The 23,524-nt window shown below is 33.9% G+C and overlaps 1 protein-coding gene across 1 annotated transcript; it reads right to left on the bottom strand.

Moving 5' to 3' along the window:
- Positions 1-226: 226 nt before the first annotated feature.
- On the bottom strand, positions 227-6,040 carry LOC129302990 (uncharacterized). Its single transcript, XM_054941958.1, has 4 exons — positions 5,429-6,040; positions 5,064-5,179; positions 1,868-2,111; positions 227-1,727 (listed from the first exon to the last, which is right to left on the bottom strand). The coding sequence occupies exons 1-4, from the start codon at positions 5,837-5,839 to the stop codon at positions 447-449; spliced, it is 2,052 nt and encodes a 683-aa protein (XP_054797933.1). The 5' UTR covers positions 5,840-6,040; the 3' UTR covers positions 227-446.
- Positions 6,041-23,524: the final 17,484 nt, after the last annotated feature.

Below are 23,524 nucleotides of genomic sequence, written 5' to 3'. Positions count from 1 at the left end.
ATGAGTTTTAAAACTTTTAAGAGTCAAGCCCGCCCACTTTCCTAGCGCTACATGTAACAGCATTTGATTGATGACATTTAAACATTTGTCAACAACTTTTCCTGATCAACAACGCAAGATCATTTTCAATTTACCCTAACAAAATTTTAGAGCAGGATAAATCAAAGCGGTGTTCTGATGCGGAGAAGCATATTGCGAGTTGAATAATAGGTATGTCACACGTCAATATTCGAACATTATAACTCTTCTAACTACATATAAACCAAAGTAATGAAATATTCTTCAAACATCAGAATAAAGGCTAGAATGGTAGAACTTGCACTAGTTAGTTACATTTCAAAAGGGCAGGGTAGAAACATATCTACACATTGCAGGAACAAAAGGAACCTAAGAAACTACCAGAAAGGGAATACGTTATTACGTAGGCTAGGAATCAAAGAAAGGCACTAACTACCAGTTGCATCACTGGAATCTCTCACCTGTTCGTGTGGAATTCCACAGGCGCCACAATCCTGGGAATCGCTCTCAGCTCTGGATGCCCCAGAGAGTGAAGCTAAACCCATGGCTGCTATGCTGTTAGCAATAACATCAACGTCTCTGGTTCCGGCATAAAGACCGCGGCTGCCAGTCACAATTATACTCGGTTTTTCATCCGCATTTGTTAAAACTGCAGGCAAAGTGTCCATAACCTGTTTGTTGGTCTGGCTTGAACGACCCATTAGCAGACGTAGAGTCTCTCTTGCGCCCTTTACCACAGAATCAGATTCAGAAATCAGTGGCTTCACAAGATTTGGGTGCAATGGTGGAATGGCGGTTGACATGGCAGGGCCAGCGCTTACAAGATAGCCCTGACCTCCTGAAGAGCACACATCAATCACTGGGACATGAACGATTGGATCGCATATCAAAGGTGTGAAGGTGGGAATCTGCTGAGAAGCTGGCAGAGGCATTCTGATCAAGGGATCAGGCAGGAATGGAGGGAATTCCATAGGAGTGCTTAGACTAAGGGGCGGTGTTGGCGCCAATAGGCTACCTGGAATGGCGTTAGGGAACAAGGAGGCATCCAAGGGAAGAGGATGCGATTCAATTGACGAGACAGGAAATTTTGAAGGTGCCGCTGGGGATGGATGAGTTGAAACCCCGGGGGGGCACCAACAATAGTGGGGGGCAAAAAGTGGTGTAGCCAAAGGAGGGACTTCCACTTGTTGGCCAAGGTTTGATGGGACAGTAAGATTTCCTAATGACCCAAGGAAACTTAAAGGAGGAAATGCTTTTGTGACTTCTGGAAGTTTATCATGACCAATATGACTTGAAGTTGTATCCGAGGTATTCAACGAATCATTTGACAAGTCGTCAAGTGCAAGCTGTTGGCTATCACAGCGACGTTTTAGCTTCTCCCTTACAATCCTGAAAGAAGAAAAGTTTCTAGGGGTACCCTCTTTGAACGAACTTGATTTTGGACTAAGACTACCAAGGTAAAGTGCATTTCCCTTCATTGCTTGACTACCACTATGTCGAGATCTGGCATATTTTGAAGCGGACAGAGAAGCATTGTGAGCCATGGCATTTGCAGATGGTGTTGAGGTACAAGCCACACTTTCATGAATACTGCCCATTGACGATCCCATGAGAAAAGCACGAAGCTGAGTAGCAAAACAGTCGAGCCTTGATTTGCTAATCCCACTCAAATCTGCTACAGAAGGTTTCGTCTTGAGCAAGTCCTTCAACTGGATTAAGGGGGGAAAAGTTTGTAATATTTGCATGAATCTCTTACAAGGGGAAAAAAGATACAACTTAAAATATACAGATGAAGAGGACCGAGAGGGAAAATTTAATGGAAGACTAAAAAAGGTGCAACCCAAATTACCTTTCCTAGTAATTCAGTTCCTAACAGCTTAGATTTCTCTGAGCACCAGAAGTAAAAGGTTACACCATCTGGACCTCTAATAAGGAAGGAACGACCAGAACTGTCTTCTGGGATTTCTTCGATCACAACAGCAGCACAATGTGATTTTTTGGTTAGGGTAAACATCCTTTCTACATTGCCATCATCTCCAATGAATGAGAGACGAAGATCAGAACTTGGCAGCAGTGTAAGACCCAAGTTTCCCCTGTAAACAATTCAAAATAGAATGATACCACATTAATGAACTTGTAGAAAAAGAAAAGTATCAAAAAGAAAACAAAGTATCAAAAAGAGATACCATGTCACAACTTTCACCAAAGTATAAAACTGAATCAAAAAGCAGTAACCCAATGATAAAAAAGCCTTGTCTAATTAACCATCACTATCTATACAAAGATTCTAGGAGTTTGTACGAAATCATAAGTTTAGTTTAGCATTTAATTTCACATTGAATACAGCCTCTGATGTTTTAAAAAAAAAGTAAAACTGCAAGAGTAAACAAGTAACCCCAGGCTATAACCACGAACATATGTGCTCCATACCAATGCACCGGTGTGTGTGTGTGTGTGTGTGTTGTAAACTATAAAATCTGCTTCTTTTAGATCTCATGACAAAAATATATTACCTTTTTGTAAGCCTTTAAAATAACAAGTCATAATAAAACTAGTAATAGGATTTGCAGAACATCAATATAATTTTATAGCAAAGTTTTTATGCAGTTAGCTCAAAATACTTATCAGTTCTAACTGGCTCCCCCACCTGCATGATAATCATTGCTGATCAACAAGAATCATAAAAAGGGACTTATGGGCACATAATTTATAGCCACATACTCTCCATTTTTATTTGTAAAAAAAACTATCACTTTTTACTTGTTTTTTATATAAAAAAATCACCCATTTCAATAAGCATTTATTACACATTTCCTAAATCACCTCTCATAATTTACATTAACAAGAAATAATGCGTCCTTATGTTGATTAACATAAGGCATTTTAGTCCAATTGTTTTATTTTCAGACAGAGTTTTTATAGTTAACTTACTTAAACTATGTGATACAGTTTTTTCCTCTTATATATAGAAATAGAGGGAGCACAGCATGCAAGAACATTCTGTTATATACACATGTATGTACTTGTGCGAGTGTGCACACAATGCATGCTTTAAAATGAAAGATATACTCTTCAAATGATCAATAACAAATTTTATGGAGTAAGATGAGGCTTCTTCTTGTTGTTGTGAACATATACCATAAAGAGTCCTGAATCCAGAACTTATTGAAACAAATGGGATATTAGTCCGCAGCATCTCAACATACAGTATATATACCATATTTTGCTTCGCAAAAAAAAACTACCATATCAACACAGCCAAATACCAAATGGGATCTTATTACAGCTGGGTGGTTTAAAACTAAATAAAATAGATTCTTAGCATAAGCAACCACGTTAATGAAAATGAAAGAAAAAAAACATGTCTATCATCCTAAAGCAAACATTAAAAAACCAACACACACAACAAAGACAGTATACAAATATGATAAGCAAACAACAACTACAATACTAATTAAAGGTGGACCTCAGCACAAGATGTTAGTTAATTTTATTCGACAAAAGAACTTCAAACCTCAAGATCTGAAAAGCAAGACAGCAATATGTATAATATAGGATCATGGAACTACCTTTACTTCTTCTTAATTCAGAGATCATAATAGAATACGCCCAGTTACCTACAAGCCAAAAGACATATTTACTTGGAAGAATGAAAATATTACCATTAATAATCTAAACTATGGACTCCTACAATTTCTATTGATCACCCAACAAACTACACACGTCAGTAAGAAGACTACAATTAAATTCAGAATAACAACCAGCAATTCAATCTCAGATAATGGAAGCAAGTCGCTATAAGAGATATGTGAATCCATGAATAGCAAGTCAATAATTGCTACTTCGAGCTTGACCGGACGTGTCAATGTAAGCAGAAAAATCATCACTGTAGTTGCAGAAAAGCCAGTTAAGACAGACAAAAATGTAACGGCCCAAAGAAAGAGAAATATGCAGTGAATGGAATACAATCATACATGATGCCTAAGGAATAAATTTGTATGTGAAACATAAAAGGTATCAATTAAAAAATTGAAGAAACTGTAAACTGGAAAGTGTTCGTGGCCATGTGACAAACTGGTTTCCAATTGAATAACATAGAGAAACCAAATGAGAACTCTTGAAGGCAAATAATCAGAAAATATCAAGCTTTGCAAACAAATAGTTTTAACATCCAAAACCTATGCACTAAAGGAGCTAGTTTATATATTTACAGCAATCACTGAATATCATAAATGGACCAAAAAGTCATAGCTTATCTTGAAGTTGAAGAAGCTATAAAATGATTTTATTATTGGCTTCTGTTGAGATATGAAAATCAAGGATAAAAGCGGTGTCACAGTCCTATTGTCAAAAAGATTGGAAATAAGATAGAAAAAGGATGTTGCCACAAAAGAAAACAAGCAACAGAGACCCAACATAAAATCACATATAATTTGACAAAAGATTTACACACAGGCGTGCAGGAAACAAATGCATGCTTCAATTATCAACAAGGAATGCAGAAGCACAGAATGTGCAAGCGTGTAAGGGATAGAGAGGTCAATGCTTTCAAATCATACTTAAGTACACAGAAGATCATACACACAGACACTAACTTACAGGTACATTTAGATCCGTGAGCAAAAGCGAAACATCAGAAAACTATTATAACAACATGGATAATCATAAACCCAGCAGCCAGCATAGTTTATGAAGCATAGTTTGAAATACAGAACAAACTGCTAATAGATATAATAATTAAGAGGACATATGGCAATGAGTCCAAAATTTGAATACGTTCATACGACATTGAATATATAACTATGGCAACAATAAATCATAGGGACAGAACGGTAAACTAAGATAATTAATAAATCCTTCAGGTCGCAAAATGCACTCAAGCTTTATAACTACATCCCTCAAAATGCACAGTACAAATGAGTTGTGTTTGTGTAAACGAAACGCTATAATATCTACAATAATATCCATACAAAGATTCTCCCCTTGACGAAGATATAGGGGAACATCTAACAAGTAGATTTTCATAAGAGTTTAAATGAGATTACCTATTGGCAGTAGGACACAAACGTGACCCTTCCTTGTGAATCGTTCCAACTCGTATCGAAACAAGAGGTACACAGAAGCATCTGGCAAGCATCCCAACCTCTGCTGGCTCGAAATGCTGCACAATTAAGAGAAATTAAAGGGCGGTTAGCCATTTACATGACAAATCTGACAGAAGTTGAGGAGAAAACAAATAAGTTGTTGGTTCGATGTAAACTCGAACAAAAAAGAAGTACGAACAAGTCGTTTGTGCAATCTCGAAAATTCAGGCTAAAAATGAAGTTTACAGTGGCCTCATCCCTCAGGCCGCCAAGACTCAGGACATCTTTCAGATAAAAACACCGGGAAACAGAAATACAACTCTTACCTGACTTAATTGGGTTAGCAGGGGATCTTCTGCGACGCCGCCGGAGACGTTCATCTTCAACAAGGGTTTGAGCCTCTCATCAGCGCGACATGCCCCCATAATCTGCATATTAAGAGCCTGAAACCACTGCAACAGATGATCATCCTGGTTGGTCTGCTGGAGCAAAAGATCACCATCGCCCTGATCTACAAGTATATCCGTCAACCGCTGCGTAAGCATCGTCTCCCTCCTCGATCCACCGCTCTCTCCCGGAAGCCTACAACTCGCACCGGCGGATTCGACGCCGTTCAAAGAAACGCTGTCCACGGACGAAGAATCCTCAAAATTTTCAGCAATCGCTGGATGGTCGGAGGGATCAGATCCACTGGCCTTGTCGGCATCAAACAAATCTCGTCGTCTCGCGTTAGACATTAATTTCAGATTATCTGAAGACAGAGCAGAAATCGGGAAGCGCAGCTAGGATTCGTTACGAGATCGGAATCAAAAGGTTGGAATACCGAAGCCAAAATCCTATGGATGGCGAGGGCAGAGAAAACTGATAGAGAGGGGAAAGCTAAAGGTGGGGTTTGAGATGGAAAGAAATGACACCTAAAAGCAGAACGAAGGGCGATAAGAGAGGGCTGGCGCACATTTATAAGGCATGTTCGATTTCATTTATAAATGAAGGTGTGGTTTTGGGGTAACATTTAAAAGATATTTGATTAAAGTAATAAAGTATATATTTTATTTTTTAATTTTATATAATATTTTATTTTAAATTTTTTAATTTTATATAATATTTTTTAATCCTTTAATTTTAATATTATTAATTTTATCTCAATAATTTTTTATATTTCTTTCGTTAAAAAATATAAGGTATTTTTAACAAAATCACACCCCTTAATAAAGTAGTTACCTACTAACAAATTAACCCTATAGTTTTATATTTATCTCTACTAAATACTCTACAATAAATATAAAATCATTCATTAATAGGGACACTTTAAAAGAAAAGATAATAATTACACTTTAAAAAATTAAAAATATAGAAAAAGTATTAAACTTTTAAATATTAACATATTAAATTTAATTTTTATAAAATAATAATGAATGAATGATATAAAAATAATCATTTAAAACTAATAATGTTAGTATTAAATAACTAAAAAATAATTTATACAATTAAAATATTAAATTAAAATTTTATATAAAGTTAAAAATTAAAAATATATTTTAATTAAGATATTTTAAAAATTATTTTTATGAGAATATTTGTTAAATAGGTACAAATTTAAAATTTTATATATTTTTTTATTTTTTATATTAATTAGTATTGATAAGATTGATAAAATTAAATTATAGAGAGGACTAGAAGAGCATATAATAATGCGCACGCAAACTAAGCATAATTAGGTCGCCCGGAAACGACAGCGTAAAGAAGTGGCTTAGCCGCTTGGGGCTATCGTGTGCCCATCCAATGCCAGTGGCGTTTGATGAAGACGTAGGTGATAGGCCGGTGAAGTGCATTAAAGAATTTCCTGGCGGCGAAACTTAAAAACAAAGTGGGGTGACGCATGAAAATGAATGGAAGTAAATCTTTAACCCTGTATTTCCAAGGGGGGAAAAAATTCTTACTCCCTTAAAATTATTTTAATTTTTCAAATTTAATTTTCCATGAATACGATATCATATATAATTTTTAAATTATTTTATAACTTTTTTATATTTTAAAACATAAATTGACCTACAAATTAATCTGATATGTAAAAGAAAAAAAATTATATAGTTAGCTTCATATATATAAAGTACTTATTTTTAATTAAATTAAGACATACATATCTTTTATAAATTATGTATCTCATAACAAACTCTTGTTATTAATATTATAATCACATTAAAATTTTCTTGTTTTGATTTGATTAAATAAAGTATATTAAGTGCAAAAGACTAAATACATAAGAAGTCATATGTAAAATATGTAGATATATGATTAAAAGAGTATGAATTTTGTTTGTTATATTTTTTTTTCTAATTTTATTATACACGATGCTTTTATTATTCACATCAGAAAATTTTAATAGTCTTTTTTCTCATTTTTAAATGACCAAATTTATAACAAAAATAAACTTAAAGGATTAAACCAATAAATAAGATAAATTTAAAAGACTAATTTTATCATTCCTAAAAATTTAAAATTATATTTACCAAAAAATACAAATAATAAAAAGAAATGCAAATAATTTATAAATTGATTACACATATTTGTAATAGATGGAATATGCTTTTTATTTTGTGTTGAATTTTTCTTTTTTTTTTTTTTTTTTTTTTTTGGTGTCTTATTTTGGGTGGGGTGGGGAATGGACTGAGCATGACTTTAATAATTGTGGTGAACCTTCATGGGCAGATCAGTGAGTGAGTGAGTGAGAGATGTTGTAGCATGTCCCATGAAAAGGACAGCTTAATATATTTAAAATAAAATCTGTGAATCACAGACATGTGGGGCCAGCTTTTCGATCCACATCTCTTCTCCGTGGGCCCTCCTTACATGTGGTACAAATCCATTCCACTTTTGGGCAAAAGAATTTTTTTTTTTAAAAAAAAAGAGTCCATTTTACTTTACGTAAGACTACCATTAAAAATTCAGAATTTTTTAAATTTAAAAAGGAAAAATCATTCTAATGTCCCGTGGAAGCAATCAAAATACACTAAAATCCCATAAATTCATCAAATAGCTACCAAATTCCAAGGGACTTAAGGGTAAATAAGTCTAAAAATAAAATTACTAATTTGTCCTCTACCATTAAAAAGAAAATCTTGCTTAAACGCAAATCTCACGAAACCCATGGTCAGCGAGACTAAAGATTGATGCATATTCATGATTGTTGATCACAATAGGATAATTTTCACTTCCCCATATCTATGATTACTATCGTTATCTTCATCTAAGCGAGGTGGGGGTGTTCATCCGCGATTGTAGTATTTCATCGCATGACAGAAAACAACACAGTGATTGTTGAGCGAGTAAACGATTTCTCATGCGTTAATGATTTTATTATTATTTAAGGGTAGGATAATGCTTTCTGAGTATGCCTACGATCATTTGATTTGCATAGCTAATGAGTATGGATTCATCTGGTGCGACATTGATACGTTGAAAAATATCTGATACGAACAACTCTACATGTTGTCAATAGTGTATTCTTGTGTTGTCAATATACTATCGATAGTTGTCGATGCACTGTGTTGTGCAGGATGACTTGTAAGAATGCTTATACCACAAAAAAAAAACATGTATTATGTTATGTTTTTTTCATATAGGGGACATTTTATATATTATTCTTAAGCATATGATGCAAGCTTCTTTTGTTAAAAAATCTCGATTATGAAATAACATTTCTTCTTGTCAATAATGGATAAATGCGTTGATATTATGCTGTGTATAGTTGTCAATACACTGTGTGTGATGTTAGTTGACCTGTAAGATGGCAAGTTCTTCTGAAGAACATATATTATATTTTTTTTCATATAGGGAACATTTTCAAAATTACGACCAAGGAAGTATGCAATATGTTGGGGGGAGTGTTAGAACAATAACAATAAAGGAACGGACAACGTATGAAGAGTTCACAAGAATAATATCATCAAATGAGTAGCACATACATGCTCTTGTTTAGCATGGCAAAAGAGTGAAATATCTTGTGTGCATGCATGTGGAGCAATCAAGCTAGTTTATGGCAATGTGTATAATTTTGTGGATGAATGTTACAAGTTTACCACTCAACAGAAGATATATGCCAACAACATGAGGTCGGTAGTCATACATGACTATCCATATCCATAAGCATTGACGGTGACAAATTTATTAACCCAAACCTGATTGAAGCTACAAATGATTATAAGGCTTTCGGGTAGGCCAAAGCGTAAAGGAAGAGAATCTTAAATCCAAAACAAAAGGGTTTATCATTGTACAAGATGCCATGAGACTGGTCATACCTCCAAGACTTGCAAAAATCTTAATCCATGCTAGAAAATATCAGAGACAAGTGTACTTTTTTGTTTATGTATTTGGAATTTATTTTTTTGTTTATTGCACCTAATGTATCAGCACTTGTCAACGAAGAATGCATAGCTTGGCAATGAAGTGATAACTTGTAATCAATGACCAATGGCAAGTAGTCAATCGGTTCTTGTAACTAGTTAATTTTTAAAGGGAATTATTGCACTTAATGTATCAACACTTGTCAATGAAAAATATAGAGCTTGTCAATATAATAATAACTTGTAGTCAATGGCCAACGGCAAGTAGTCAACAGGTTCTTGTAACTGGTTAATTTTTAAAGGGGATAACAGCACTTAATGTATTAATACTTGTCAATGGCGAATGCATAGTTTGTCAATATAGTGATAACTTGCAGTCAGTAGCCAATAGCAAGTGGTCAACAGGTTCTTATAACTAGTTAATTTTTTTAAAAAATAATAGTACTTAATGTATCAGCACTTGTCAATGGTGAATGTATAGTTTGTCAATATAGTGATAACCACTTCTCAATTCCAACAGCAAATAATCAACTTGTAACTTGTTGATTTTTAAAGGGACTAACAGCACTTAAAGTATTAGCACTTATCAATAGTGAATGCATAGCTTGTCAATATAGTGATAACCACTTGTCAATTGCCAATGGCAAGTAATCAACAGGTTCTTGTAGTTTGTTGATTTTTAAAGGAAATAACAGCACCTAATGTATCAGCACTAGTCAATAGCGAATGCATAGTTTATCAATAAAGTGAAAACCACTTATCAATCACAGTTGGTCACTTGTCAACATTTAATTAATAAAACAAATTATTTGCCACATTTACAAATTTGTAATCACCATTCATAATAATATTGTTTAAGTTAACTACACGAAATAAGCTAACTATATAAAAAGACATGATTATTAATAAAGTTATATCCTAAAATTCTATCAATAATCTTCTATTTCCTCTTCTTCCTTTCCTAGGATCTTTCTAATAAGGGCATGGCTTTGTGCTCCTTCACGTTGTTACAATGACTCAATAGCCACCACAAGAATTCTATCTTCTTCTTATAAAGGTCATCTTGCACCACAAGTCATTCTTATGAGGTATAACAGAGATTTTGCAACAAAAGAAGCTTGCATCACATGCTTGAGAATAATATATAAAATGTCCTCTATATGAAAAAAAACATAACATAATACATGTTTTTTGGTGGTATAAGCATTCTTACAAGTCATCATGTACAATACAGTGCATCGACAACTATCGATAGCATATTGACAACACAAGAATACACTATTGACAACATGTAGAGTTGTTCGTATCAGATATTTTTCAACGTATCAATGTCGCACCAGATGAATCCATACCCATTAGCTATGCAAATCAAATGATCGTTGGCATACCCAGAAAGTATTATCCTACCCTTAAACAATAATGAAATCATTAACGCATGAGAAATCGTTTACTCGCTCAACAATCACTGTGTTATTTTCTGTCGTGCGATGAAATACTGCAGTCGCGAATGAACACTCCCACCTCGCTTAGATGAAGATAACGACAAATAATCATAGATATGAGGAAGTAAAAATTATCCTACCGTGATCAACAATCATGAATATGCATTAATCTTCAGTCTCGCTGATCATGGGTTTCGTGAGATCTGCGTTCAAGCAAGATTTCCTTTTTAATGGTAGAGGACAAATTAGTAATTTCATTTTCAGACTTATTCATCCTTAAGTCCCTTGGGATCTGATAGCTATTTGATAAATTCATGGGACTTTAGTGTATTTTAATTGCTTCCACGAGACCGTAGATTGATTTTCTCATTTAAAAATGAAGCTATCCAACCATACGTTCCAAAAATGATAAATATTTTATATCATCAGATTCTATTTGCTATTTTTCAAACAAGAATAAATATATTAAATATTTTGGCACATTGGAAGAATCTTATCTTACATGTTGTTTATTTTATGACATAAGAAGTACTAATCTTTTATATAATATGTAACCAATCTTATTTTATTCAAAAACCTATGCTATGTGGAAATTAAATTTCATTGCTAAGATGGATTAAAATAGAGTCAAATAGAACTGGAATTTTTATGAATTTAAAATCTTAAGCTTAACTGCTATGTAATTTTTATGAACTGAATATTATGCATAGAATTATAAATTAATAATAATATAATATGAGAAGAAGGATGAATTTTGAGGCCCGTTGGATGAGGGAATGAGGATGAGCCATGTGGCACAGGCACAAGACCTAGCGAGAGGATTGGATTCCAAAATGGCCTATATAAAATAAGGTTCCAACTTGGAATGATTAGTGAGCCGGGCAGTCACTGCTTTTGCTCCCGAGGAGGGATTTTTTCAGAGAAAATTGACCCACTCACATGACACAAGGTACCCTTTTTAAGGCAAATTGACTCCAGTATTACAAATATGTGCGCTCGCGCGCGCACGTCTAGATTCTATACTTTTGCAAATATTTTCCTATATACTACAAATTTAAAATTCAATTCATATCAAATTGAGTTTCTTTTTTCTTTTTGTTAAATATTGGAATATAGAAATCGGTCTCTACTTCTCATCCCAAAAAGTTTTCTTACCTACTTGTCTTTTCTACTGTGCCCTTCCCCAGCTGGACTTGGCTTTGATCCTCTTACCTCCCACAATTCCGCTGTATTTTGGAAAAAATCTTGACCATATAAATAAAATTCAGATAGTTTAAATTTAATATTTTTATTTTTATTTTATAGTTATTAAAATAAATCTAAAATCAGTTTGCACTATTCAAGTTTAATATGAATTTTAATTTTTTTATAATTTTTATTAATTGACTATTCAGATATATTTTAAATAGTGTAAATTTAATATTAAATTTTTTTATAATTTTTATACATTTTTAACATTAAATTCAAGCCACCCATATTAAACCTAAACTATTGCGACCAATGATCGTGTTTACTCCATTAATTTTCTTTTTATAAATTTAAATTATTCATATTAAATCTTGAATTGTTCAAACTGCTAATGAGATTTATTAAGTTATATATAAATACATGGATCATCCATGCTAAAACTGAATTGTTCAAATTGGTGATTAAATTTACATATATATCATCCGTAAATTTAGATCATCCATGTAAATTTTTTATCTTAATAAATATAAAAAAATTAAAATTAAAATATTAAATATAAACCATACAAATTTCATATTTTCTCCTAAATGCAGCAGAGCTGTGAAAGGTAAGAAGAGCAAAGCCGAGTCGTCCAGTCCCCTCTCCCATGTGATATACACGTGGGATTATGATTATAACATAAGCATAATAATTTGGACAAAAAAGCAAAAATATGATATAAATTTTATAATTATAATTATTTTATATTATAAAACGAGTAAAAAATAAAATTATTTTATATCATAATCTATAATTTTGTCAATTACAAATGAACATGAATTTATGTTTATAACTTTTGTATTATTTAAATTATCAATATTTACATGAAAATATATGATTGATTTTTTATGTTAGTTAACTTTAACTGCTTTCTTAGCAAGTGAAAATTAGATATAAAAAAAGTATAACAGGAATCCAGTGAAGTATTATTGATATAGATTGTGAGTCAGCTTCCATCTTTCCATTCTTTTATCGAGCCCATTTGTTTTAGCTTTTTTCTGAAAGAATAATTTATTTTTGGAAAAAAATATATTTTTCAAGTTTTTATTATGTTTATTAAAAAATTTTAAAATAACCAAAATATGAAAAAAAGAATAAATCTAATTCTTTTAAGAAGTTATTTTGAGCTTTTAAAAATAATATGATATAGTAGATGAAGCCATTTGTAAGCATATTTTTTTAATATTAGAATTCTTTTAGCATAAATATAATATATTATTTTGAGTACGCAAAAATAAATTATTTTTTTATTTTTTTCATTTAAAATTTTTATCTTTTAAATTGTTACCGTTTACCTACAGTTAAATGAAGACTAAAACAAATTTTAAAATATAATAAATCTTTATTTAAATTTAAATCTATATAAAGTAACATATCACACATCCACAAAAATAATTTATTTTAAAATTTTTATTTTTTTATTGTATGCTCACTCTTCAAATGATAAAAAGATCCTTACAAATATTCAAAAAAACATTTCAAATGAGTTTTTACAGTACTTATAAACAAGTAAAAAAAATATTCTCATACATCGCCGGGGTCAAAATCTGGTTAATAAAATAATATATTATTTTTTGATATATAATATTAAAAAACATATATGTTGATGGAAAAAAAGCAACTCACCAGGGATAACACGTGCTCGCTCCGTTTAAAAATATAAGGTATTTTTAATTAAATTTTACTCTCTAATAAAATAGTTACATACTGTTCATGGTTAAACAATAAATACCAAGCATATTAGAGATGCTGAGTCTCAATAGATAATGAAAAAAGTCCCAAATTCCCTTACCACAATTCACTTGGATGTAAAAAGATAGAAGATTTTAGTAGAATAAGTGTGTAATTTGATTAAAGTGTAAAAATTATAGACTAAAACTCAAAATTAAAAAAGGGCTAATGAATGTAAAATATGCGAGTTTTGATCGAGCATTAACTAGACTTCTCTATTTTTCTTCTTTCTATTTATAGTGTCTAATAGTAGAAGCCTTTTCTTTGAGACTTAGCACATTCTATCGAAGAATTAGGAATCCCACAAAATTTATGGCATGGTCTCTCCATTTTTGATAAACAGCTCGTTTCACCGAACTACTTAGGCATAGATTTCAACATTACTTAGGATCATGTCTTCGTGCCAACGGTCTGATATTTGAAGCTGATAGGATTTCAGCATATTTATTTATTGTGGACTTTATTGAGCTTCAGGGCCAGCCTCTTTTGTTTCGGTTGGGCTTGACGTTTCAATTACTCAGCCCAACTAGCCTCATGACCTATTTGAGCGACGTTTTATATTTAGCCCAAATAATGCCCCTTAAGTGCCAATGGCTGGTAACAAAAGCCACGCTGAACGATCGAGGGATATTCTTTCTATTCTACCACAATTACTTTTATGGTGAGTTCAGGTGACAACCTTAGCCCTAACGCTATTTAAGCTAATTCATTAGCTTTTCAGTTTTGAGCTCGAGGAATGTGAATCAACGTTATTGTTTCAAACTCCTTTAAAACCTGAGAAGCCCCAGCATAAAACATCACTAGAGTTAGGCTCGTGCACTTTTACTGGCCAGTTAACTGTTTGATAACTAATTGAGAATCCCTCTCTATGACCACATTATGGGCCTTCATTTCTTGAAGAATCTCAAGCCCTGTGAGCAGTGCTTCGTATTCCACTTGATTGTTAGTACACTCAAAATTTAATTGAATAGATAGTATCGTTTTTATCCCCATAGGAAAGGTTATCACTATACCGGCCCCGGATGCCTGTTCATTACTAGATCCATCGAATGTAAGGACCCAAGGCCCCAGAACTATTGAGAACACAGGTAGTTCCCGCTCATCTTCAAGGAACCCAACTGAGGGATAATCAGCTAGGAAGTCTACTAACGCTTGGTCTTTTACTGATTTTTGAGACAAAAATATTAAAGAAAATTTTGCCAAGGTGAAACTTCATTTTCCTATACAGCCCGTCATGACCAGCCGATTAAGCATGTACTTAATTAAATCAAAATGAGAAACCACATGCACAACAGCGTTTATTATATAATGCCTTAACTCAGTACAAGCGTAATAGCGCACTAAACACACTATTTTCATAGCTGAGTATCTAGCCTCAATGGGAGTTAAACACCTACTTAGATAATAGATTGCTTGCTCACATCCCTTATCCACATTTTGGGCTAATATACAATCCATGGACGTGGCGGTAGAAGCTAAATACATAAAAAAGGGGTGTTCTCCCTCAAGGCTGCTAAGACTGAAGGTTTTGTCAAATGTTATTTTATCTTGTCAAAGGCCGCCTAATGATGTCCGGTCCAGGTGAATTCCTCAACATTTTTAAGTTTCAAGAGTTTGAAAAACTCCTTCATCTTTCCTGTAAGGTTCGGGATAAAATGCCTGAGATAATTGACCTATCCCAGGAACCTTTAAAGTTCTTTCTTATTGCTCAGCGCCTTTGCCTCCAAGATGGCTCGTGCTTTATTCCGATCTACTTCAATCACCTTTTGTGGATCAGGAATCCAAGGAAGTTACCAATAGTTACACCAAAAGCACACTTTAGGGGATTTAACTTAAGGCCGACCTCCCTCATTTAGAGGAAACTTGTCCTCAAATGTTCCATATGATCATGTGCCTTCTTAGATTTTATCATTATGTCATCTATGTATATTTTTAGATGCTTTCCTATCATCTCATGAAAGATGGCATTCATAACCCGCTGATAGGTGGCCTCAGCATTCTTCAATTCGAAGGGCTTAACTACCCATTCAAAAGTTTCAATGGAGCTTGGACACTTGAAAGCGGTCTTGTGAATGTCTTCTTTTGTGATAAATATTTGATTGCATCAGAAGAAGAAATCCATAAATGACAATAAAGCATTTTCGAACCCAGCATCTATTAACTTGTCTGCAATAGGCATTACATACACGTCTTTAAGTGTGGTTGTGTTTATGTTTTAAAAATCTATGCAAACTCACAGTTTCTCATTCTTCTTAATTACTGGGACTATGTTTGATAGTCACTAAGCATACCTGCAGGGCCATATGAATCTGGCTCGTAGGAGGCGTTTGATCTCCTCCTTTACTCGTAGCTCCACCTCTACTGACATTCTCCAGGCGGGTTGTTGGTGTGGTCTATAGTTTGGCTTTATAGGAAGCCTATGTTTGACCAGCTGCCCAGCTAGCCTTGGCATTTCATCATAGTCACATGCAAAGCAGTCCTTGAATTCCAGTAGTGTTAGCTTCATGGCATCCTTTTGTTCTTTATTAGTAGTGAGCTGATAAATGTGATCCTCAGCTCTTCTGGGGATTTGAGGTTTACTTCTTCTAGTGGATTCTAGATCTCTGGGCTATGTCTTCAAATTTCAGAGGTGCAGGGTCTAGCTCGTGCGGTTATGCTATTTTATGGGTTTCATCTTTATATACAACTTTGGTCCCATAGACCTTAGGTCCGCAATCTTTTAGTTTCTCTTGTAGATTGTGTAACCATAACTTTTGGATGGCCGCAGCTGCTACGGCCTTTTCTTTATTTCTTTTTGTCATCAATCAGTTCTATAATGGGCTCGCGCCTCTATGAGGTTAGAGGCATTATAGCGTCTGTTGTTATTCTGCATGAAAGGATTCCTTGAGCCTTTTGGAATGTGAATAGGTCCATGTTAACGTCGTAATACCTTGCATCCGCAAAGTCAGTAGCTACTGTGAATGGCTTGTCTTCAGCCCAAACCACTTCTACCTCCTCTCCTTTCCACATAAAGAGCATCTGGTGCAGTGAAGAGGGTACACATTCATTAGTATGAATCTAATCCCGTCCTAGGAGGGCCTGGTATTGTGCTATGGTGTTGATCACAAAAAAGGATGTCAGTGATAACTTGGTCCTAACATTATCCTGTAATGGTAGTACGTCGAGGACTTTAGATGCAGTCCTAGTGAACCCTACAACTGATACCTTAGTCGGCATCAGGTCGTGCTCTTCTGGCCCCATCTTAATCATCATACGAGTTGGCAAAATGTTCACCGCCAAGCCATTGTCAACGAGGACCCTAGTCATAAGTCTCCCATCGAAATGTGCCCGGATATATAAAGGCTTTAGGTGCTGAGTCATCTTCGTGCTGGGTTTCTCCAAGACAGCCCGCTTTGATTTTTCTTCTATTGCTTGCAAAGTAATTTGGTAGACAGGCTCTGTAATCTCTTTCTGTGCCTGTGTGCTTATAAACTCATACTTTTCCTCTTCTCTTGGCTCCATTAGGAATACTGGTACAGGCCCGTCTGTGTCGACCTTGAGGAGTTTCTACTTTTGCTGGCCCTGGTTATTGCCAGTGGTGGATCGGAATTGAGAAGGTAGTGTTAACGAGACCACACAACAGAGGTTGAGCGGTATCTCTCTAACGTGAATGGTCTCATTTTTCTTATTTTTGACCTCGCTTCTTTCATCTTGATCCTCGGTGGACTTCTTTCTGAGTTCTCTTGTTAGATGTCGGGGCTAGCCTATACCTCAATTTTTTACTGTTTAAGGCACCTCTATGTACCGCATTTTCATTGAAGACGTTACTTTTGGGTTCTTGTCAAAGCAGCTAAGAACTTCTTGTGTCTCACCACTCTCCATTTCAAAAGTGGCAGGTTGCCAGGTGGTGTAACAACTTACTCGAGCCCTTAGCGGCTTTTAGTTTTGAAGGAAGCTCTGTGCTATTTTCTGATGGCGTTAACGATAGTAACAGTAGGCTGATGGGGCCTACATCCCAGCCCATTGGTGTCCCCGTGAATTGTTTGCCTGATCTAGGGGGTGCTGAGTACTTTATAAAGAAGTCGAATTTGCCAGCTGGTTCCCTAAGCGGTCCCAAACCACTTTAGATCCATTTGATTCTGTTATCACTAATCCCCTTGGGCCCACATCCCATCCTGAGGGTCGTTTTCATTTTTCTTCCTTTTTTTTGCTGACTGTCTCTATTCTGGGTTTTCCCAAGTGGTCCCAAACTACTTTGGAGCCATCCGAGCTTTTCATGTTCTGCCCCTCGTGGCCTATGTCCTATTTAGAAGACTTATTCTTACTGGACCGGCTTGTGGGCTTCCTTAAGCGGTCCCATACTATCTTAGAGTTTCTTTGAGTCACTTCACCCTTGTTTTAGACGTTATAAGGTCTTCCATCCTTCTGCTTACCATCACTTTTCTTGAGCCGTCATTTGCCAGAGGTTATCTCCACCATGTTGACCATAGCAAATAGGGGAAATGAGTACTCGTCTACCATCATGGATTCTTCCTTAGAAAATTTCAGAAATTCCTTATTGATCTGATCTTGGATAACATTCTTGAATCCTCATCATGCCTTGGTACTGTGGCTCTACAAGTGATGATACTTACAGTATTTTTTCCCTCTCTGTTCTTCCTTTGAAGGAATCTTATGATCTATAGGCAAGGAGATGAAGTTTCCCTTGAGGAGAAAATCAAAAATTTCCTTTGTTTTAGTAGTATCAAAGGTATAGTGGACTAGGTTCGGTCTTTTGGGCAGTCCTCCAGCCTTCCTAACTAAAGCTGAGCATGTGTAGTTGCCAACATTCTTCAGTTCTGCCATCGCTACGTCCAAATCCCCAAAATAAGTCCCAATTGTAGTCCGTCGACGATGGTCCTCTCCTTGAGTAATTTCTCATAACGCTACACCTTAGCCGTGAGTTCATAGAAATCTCGAAATTCTATCCCCTGAAATTTCTTTCGGAGCTCTATATCCAGTGCCTGTACCAGCTTGACAAATTCAGTTTCTAGAAGCAACATGTGGCACCTGCTCCTCAAACGTTTGAACCTCACCAGTATTGGTCTACAGTCTCTCTAGCTCGTTGTGCGAGCTTGCAGAGTTTCGCTATGCTGATTTTTGGCTCTACTTTATAGAATTGGATATGGAACTTCTACTTCATTTCCATCCAGCTGATGATTGAGTTATGACATAGAGACGTATACCATGTGAACGCCGGGCCCGTGAGAGTATTTAAAAACAACCTCAACTTTAAGTTAGCAAAGTTCTCATAATTAGCAATCTCGCTGCACTGGATTGTGAATCTCCCAATGTGCTCCAGGGTTGACTGTGTCCCGTCTCCTGAGAACAATGTGAAGGCAGGGATTCTGTACCCCTAAGGGTATAGGTTGTCCCTATCTATATACTTTAGATAAGGTTTTGAGAAGGTGGGGCGATCGATTGGCCTCAACCCTGGTCCATATATATCTTGAATGGCGTCCCTCAGAGCCTTCATGTTCACCAATTAGTTTTTAAGGCTCAACCATATATTTTGGGATCACTGCTGTGACCCCTGTGCCACTCGTGCCAAGATTCTGTAGATAATACAACTGATTAATTAAAGATGAGTGTGTGTAAATACTTGGTGGTTAGGGATGTCTCTTATAAGTGTGCAGCCTCGATGGCTAGCACTTATATTGACTCCAGCTTGCTGCCCCCTGAGTGGCCCTACACTTAGCCTGCTTCCAAATGGGTGCCTCTTAATGATACAGCTATATTCTTCATACCTTTATATAGAGCCTGCATCATGATCTACTGTCGTTCTTTCACCTTGCATTTTGAAGTTTCCAGGGAAATTGTAAAGAACCTTTAGTTCTCTTCCAGCTACTTATCCATCCGGTCTTGAATTCCCCGCAACACTTCTGCCATAGGTCCATTGGATATGATCAGTAGGTTAGGTTGGCCACTTCCTGACTTTGAGCTAGGGCTCGTGCTGCTGCTACCTGTTATCACCAATACTATGTGCTCACAATGTTCAGCTGCTCCAGCATTGGGCGATAAGTGTTATGATCCTGCGTGCGTAGAGATCCCTTTTGGTTCATGAGAACCAACACCTATTTCATCAGTCCTTTTGTCTTTTCATGTCCTTGCCATCTTTGTTACACATGTCCCACCGGGCGTGCCACAAATTATTTGTGGTTGAACAATAAATATTAAGCATGTCAGAGACACTGAGTCTTAATAGATAATGAAAAGGGTCATGAGTTCTCTTAACACAGTTCGCTCGGATGTAAAAAGATAGAGGGCTTTGGTAGAACAAGTGTGTAATTTGATTAAAGTGTAAAAATTACAGACTAAAACTAAGAACTGAAAAGGGGCTAATGAATGTAAATATAGAGTCTTGATAGAGTGTTGACTAGATTTTTCTGTTTTTCTTCTTTTTATTTACAGTGTCTGATAGTAAAAGCCTTTTCTTTTTGAGACTTAGCATGTTCTACCGAAGAATCAGAAATCCTGCAAAACTTATGGCACGGTCTCTCTATTTTGTTAAACAGTCCATTTCACCGAACTACTTGGGCGTATATTTCAACATTATTTAGGGTCGTGTTTCGTGCCAACGATCTGATATTTGAAGCTGACGGAATTTCGGCATGTTTATTTGTTGTGGACTTTATTGACTTTCAGGGCCAGCCTCTTTTGTTTATATTGGGCCTAACGTTTCGATTGCTCAGTTCAACTAGCCTCGTGATCTATTTGAGCAACGTTTCATATTTATCCTAAACACCTACTTTTCAAACTAACCATATATTTTTATATTTACTCTTATTAAATACCCTATAATAAATATAAAGTTAATATTAATAGGGACACTTTTAAAAAAATAAATAATGATTATACTCAAAAAATTAAAAATATTTTATATTTTTAAACATTTAATTTTTTAAAAAATATTTTATATTTTTAAATGAAAGGGGTGTATTGATATTTATCACTCACGCGCGGAAACTGAGAAGCATGGAGGGATAGAGGATGTTGGGGGGCAAAGCGCAAAGGAAGTCTGTCAGGCTACACTTGGACTTTATTTTATATATATATATATATATATAAACAGAATCTATACTCCAACATAAAAGAAAAAAAAAATTGAAACTCAATTTGACATGAACCAAGTTCTAAATTTATAATATAAAAAAATATTTTTAAAATATAATATTTAGGTAAATATCTTTTTACAGGAATCAATTTGGCCCTTTTTTACTGAAACAATCAATTGCGTTGATCCAACGTGTTAAATGATACAAATTTTAAATAAAAATATTGATATTAATCAATGGAAACACCTTTTCCCCATGAAAACTACGCTTCAGGGTGGGGCGGGTTAACCTTCCTGTAAGGCAACAATGATATCCGTACACACGGTTCATCTGTTCTTCTCGACGTATGGTCTATGGAAATAAAGTCTCGCATCCTCTTGAATGCATGAAACATGAATCCCGATGCCCTAACGAAGATCACCGTTTTGCATTTCAGATATATGTCATCCAATCATTTTTTATTCTCATTCCCTTTATTTTATTCTTACCCAACGGATCATACTGAAATCGGTCTCTACCAAGCGGAGTTCTATAGCTATATATTAAAAGAAATTAAAACTCTAAATGTAGCCCGTCAAGCTATATGCTATGTTTCTCATCCCAACCAGTTTTCTTACCCACTTGTCTTCTCTACTGTACCCTTCCCCGGCTAGACTTGGCTTTGCTCCTCTTACCTCCTGCTTTTCCGTTGTACTTTAGAGAAAATTTGGACTATCTAAATAAATTTAAATGGTTGAAATTTAATATTTTAATTTTTATTTATATTTGTTAAAATAAAAAAATTATAATTTTTTTAATAAATCTAATCAGCAGTTCAAACAGTCCAAGTTTAATATTAATTTTAAATTTTTTTTATAATTTTTATCAATTGGCTATCCATATATATTTTAAATAGTGTAGATTTAATATTAAATTTTTTTAAATTTTATAAATTTTTAATGTTAAATTCAAACCATCCATGTTAAATCTAAACTGTCCCGACCGATGATCATATTTATTAATTTTCCTTTTCTAAATTTGGATAATTCATATTAAACCTTGAATAGTTCAAATTGCTAACAAGATTTATTAATTTTTTTTATAAATATGGACCATCCATATTAAACTTGAACTATTTAAATTGGTGATCAAATTTAAATATAGATCATTCATACAATTTGTTGTCTTAATAAATATAAAAAATTGAAATTAAACTATTAAATCTAAACTATTTAAATTTTATATTTTCTCTAAAATGTAGCGGAGCTGTGAGAGGTAAGAGGAGCAAAGCTAAGTCCTCCCAGTTCCCCTCTCCCATGTGACATATACATTATGGGTTTATGATTATAACATAAGCATAATAGTTTGGACAAAAAAGCAAAAATATGATATAAATTTTATAATTATAATTATTTTATATTATAAAACAAGTAACAAAAACAAAATTAAATTATTTTATATCATAATCTATAATTTTGTCAATTAAAAATCAACATGAATTTAAATTATCAATATTTACATGAAAATACATGTTTAATTTTTTATGTTATTTAACCTTCACTGCTTTCTTAACAAGTGTAAATTAGATAAAAAAGAAATTGCAATAAGAATCCGGTGAAGTATTATTGACAGATTATGAGTCAACTTCCATCTTTCTATTCTTTTATCGAGCCCATTTGTTTCAGCTTTTTTCTGAAAAGAATAATTTATTTTTGGGAAAAAAATCTATTTTACAAATTTATTATGGTTGTTAAAAAATTTTAAAATAATCAAAATATGAAAAAAAGCATAAATCTAATTTTTAAGAAATTATTTTCAGCTTTTAAAAATAATCTAATATAGCAGATGAAGCCATTTGTAAGCATATTTTTAGTCAAATATTTCATTAAAAATCACAGTTAACATTTGTCAGATATCCGTTATTTTCTCTATTATCTGCAGATAGGGAATAGTTGTAAAGTCTAAGTACAGTGAAAACTATTTCATTTCTATATTAGTAGATAATGGAAAAGATAAAATATTTTTTTAAAAAAAATAACAATTTTTTTCCTAAAAAATTACTTAAAAATGATATTGTCCCACTTTATAAAGTACCCAAACATTGATAGAAAAATGTTAAGGGGAGAAATGATCTTTAATGGTTTAACTCTAAAATTATATATTATGATTTAAATTTTATACAATTTTATAGTTATTGGTTATGTAGTTACTTTATAATTTGTATAATTTTTTGAAGTAGATAACTATTGTAATTATAATCTATATATATATATATACACACACACCACATATAGTTACTGTTACCTACAGTGAATGAACAGTAACAAATATATTTTTTTTAAAAAAATCATTGTAAACTAAAATCTAATGTGGGTTGTTCAAAAAAAAAATTTCATATGGGACCCATGATAAAAAGTATTTGTGAATATAGGATTCACAATAAAAAATAATATAAGGCATACTATTTTTGGTAAATGTAAGAAGTCTACTTATTATTTGTTGCTTTTATTTTGTGTATATATAATATAATTAATTGTATTATAAAATATAAATTTAGATAATAAATCATTGCAATGAAATTACAAACTTAATTTATATAAATTATAAAAAAATATACGTATAATTTG

Source organism: Prosopis cineraria, unplaced genomic scaffold (genome assembly GCF_029017545.1).
Source record: "Prosopis cineraria cultivar Desert tree isolate PC_DT_omini unplaced genomic scaffold, ASM2901754v1 PC2, whole genome shotgun sequence".
In the NCBI taxonomy this organism is placed as follows: domain Eukaryota; kingdom Viridiplantae; phylum Streptophyta; class Magnoliopsida; order Fabales; family Fabaceae; genus Prosopis; species Prosopis cineraria.
The sequence above is the reverse complement of the archived record's forward strand: the minus strand, read 5'-3'. Positions and strand labels throughout refer to the sequence as shown.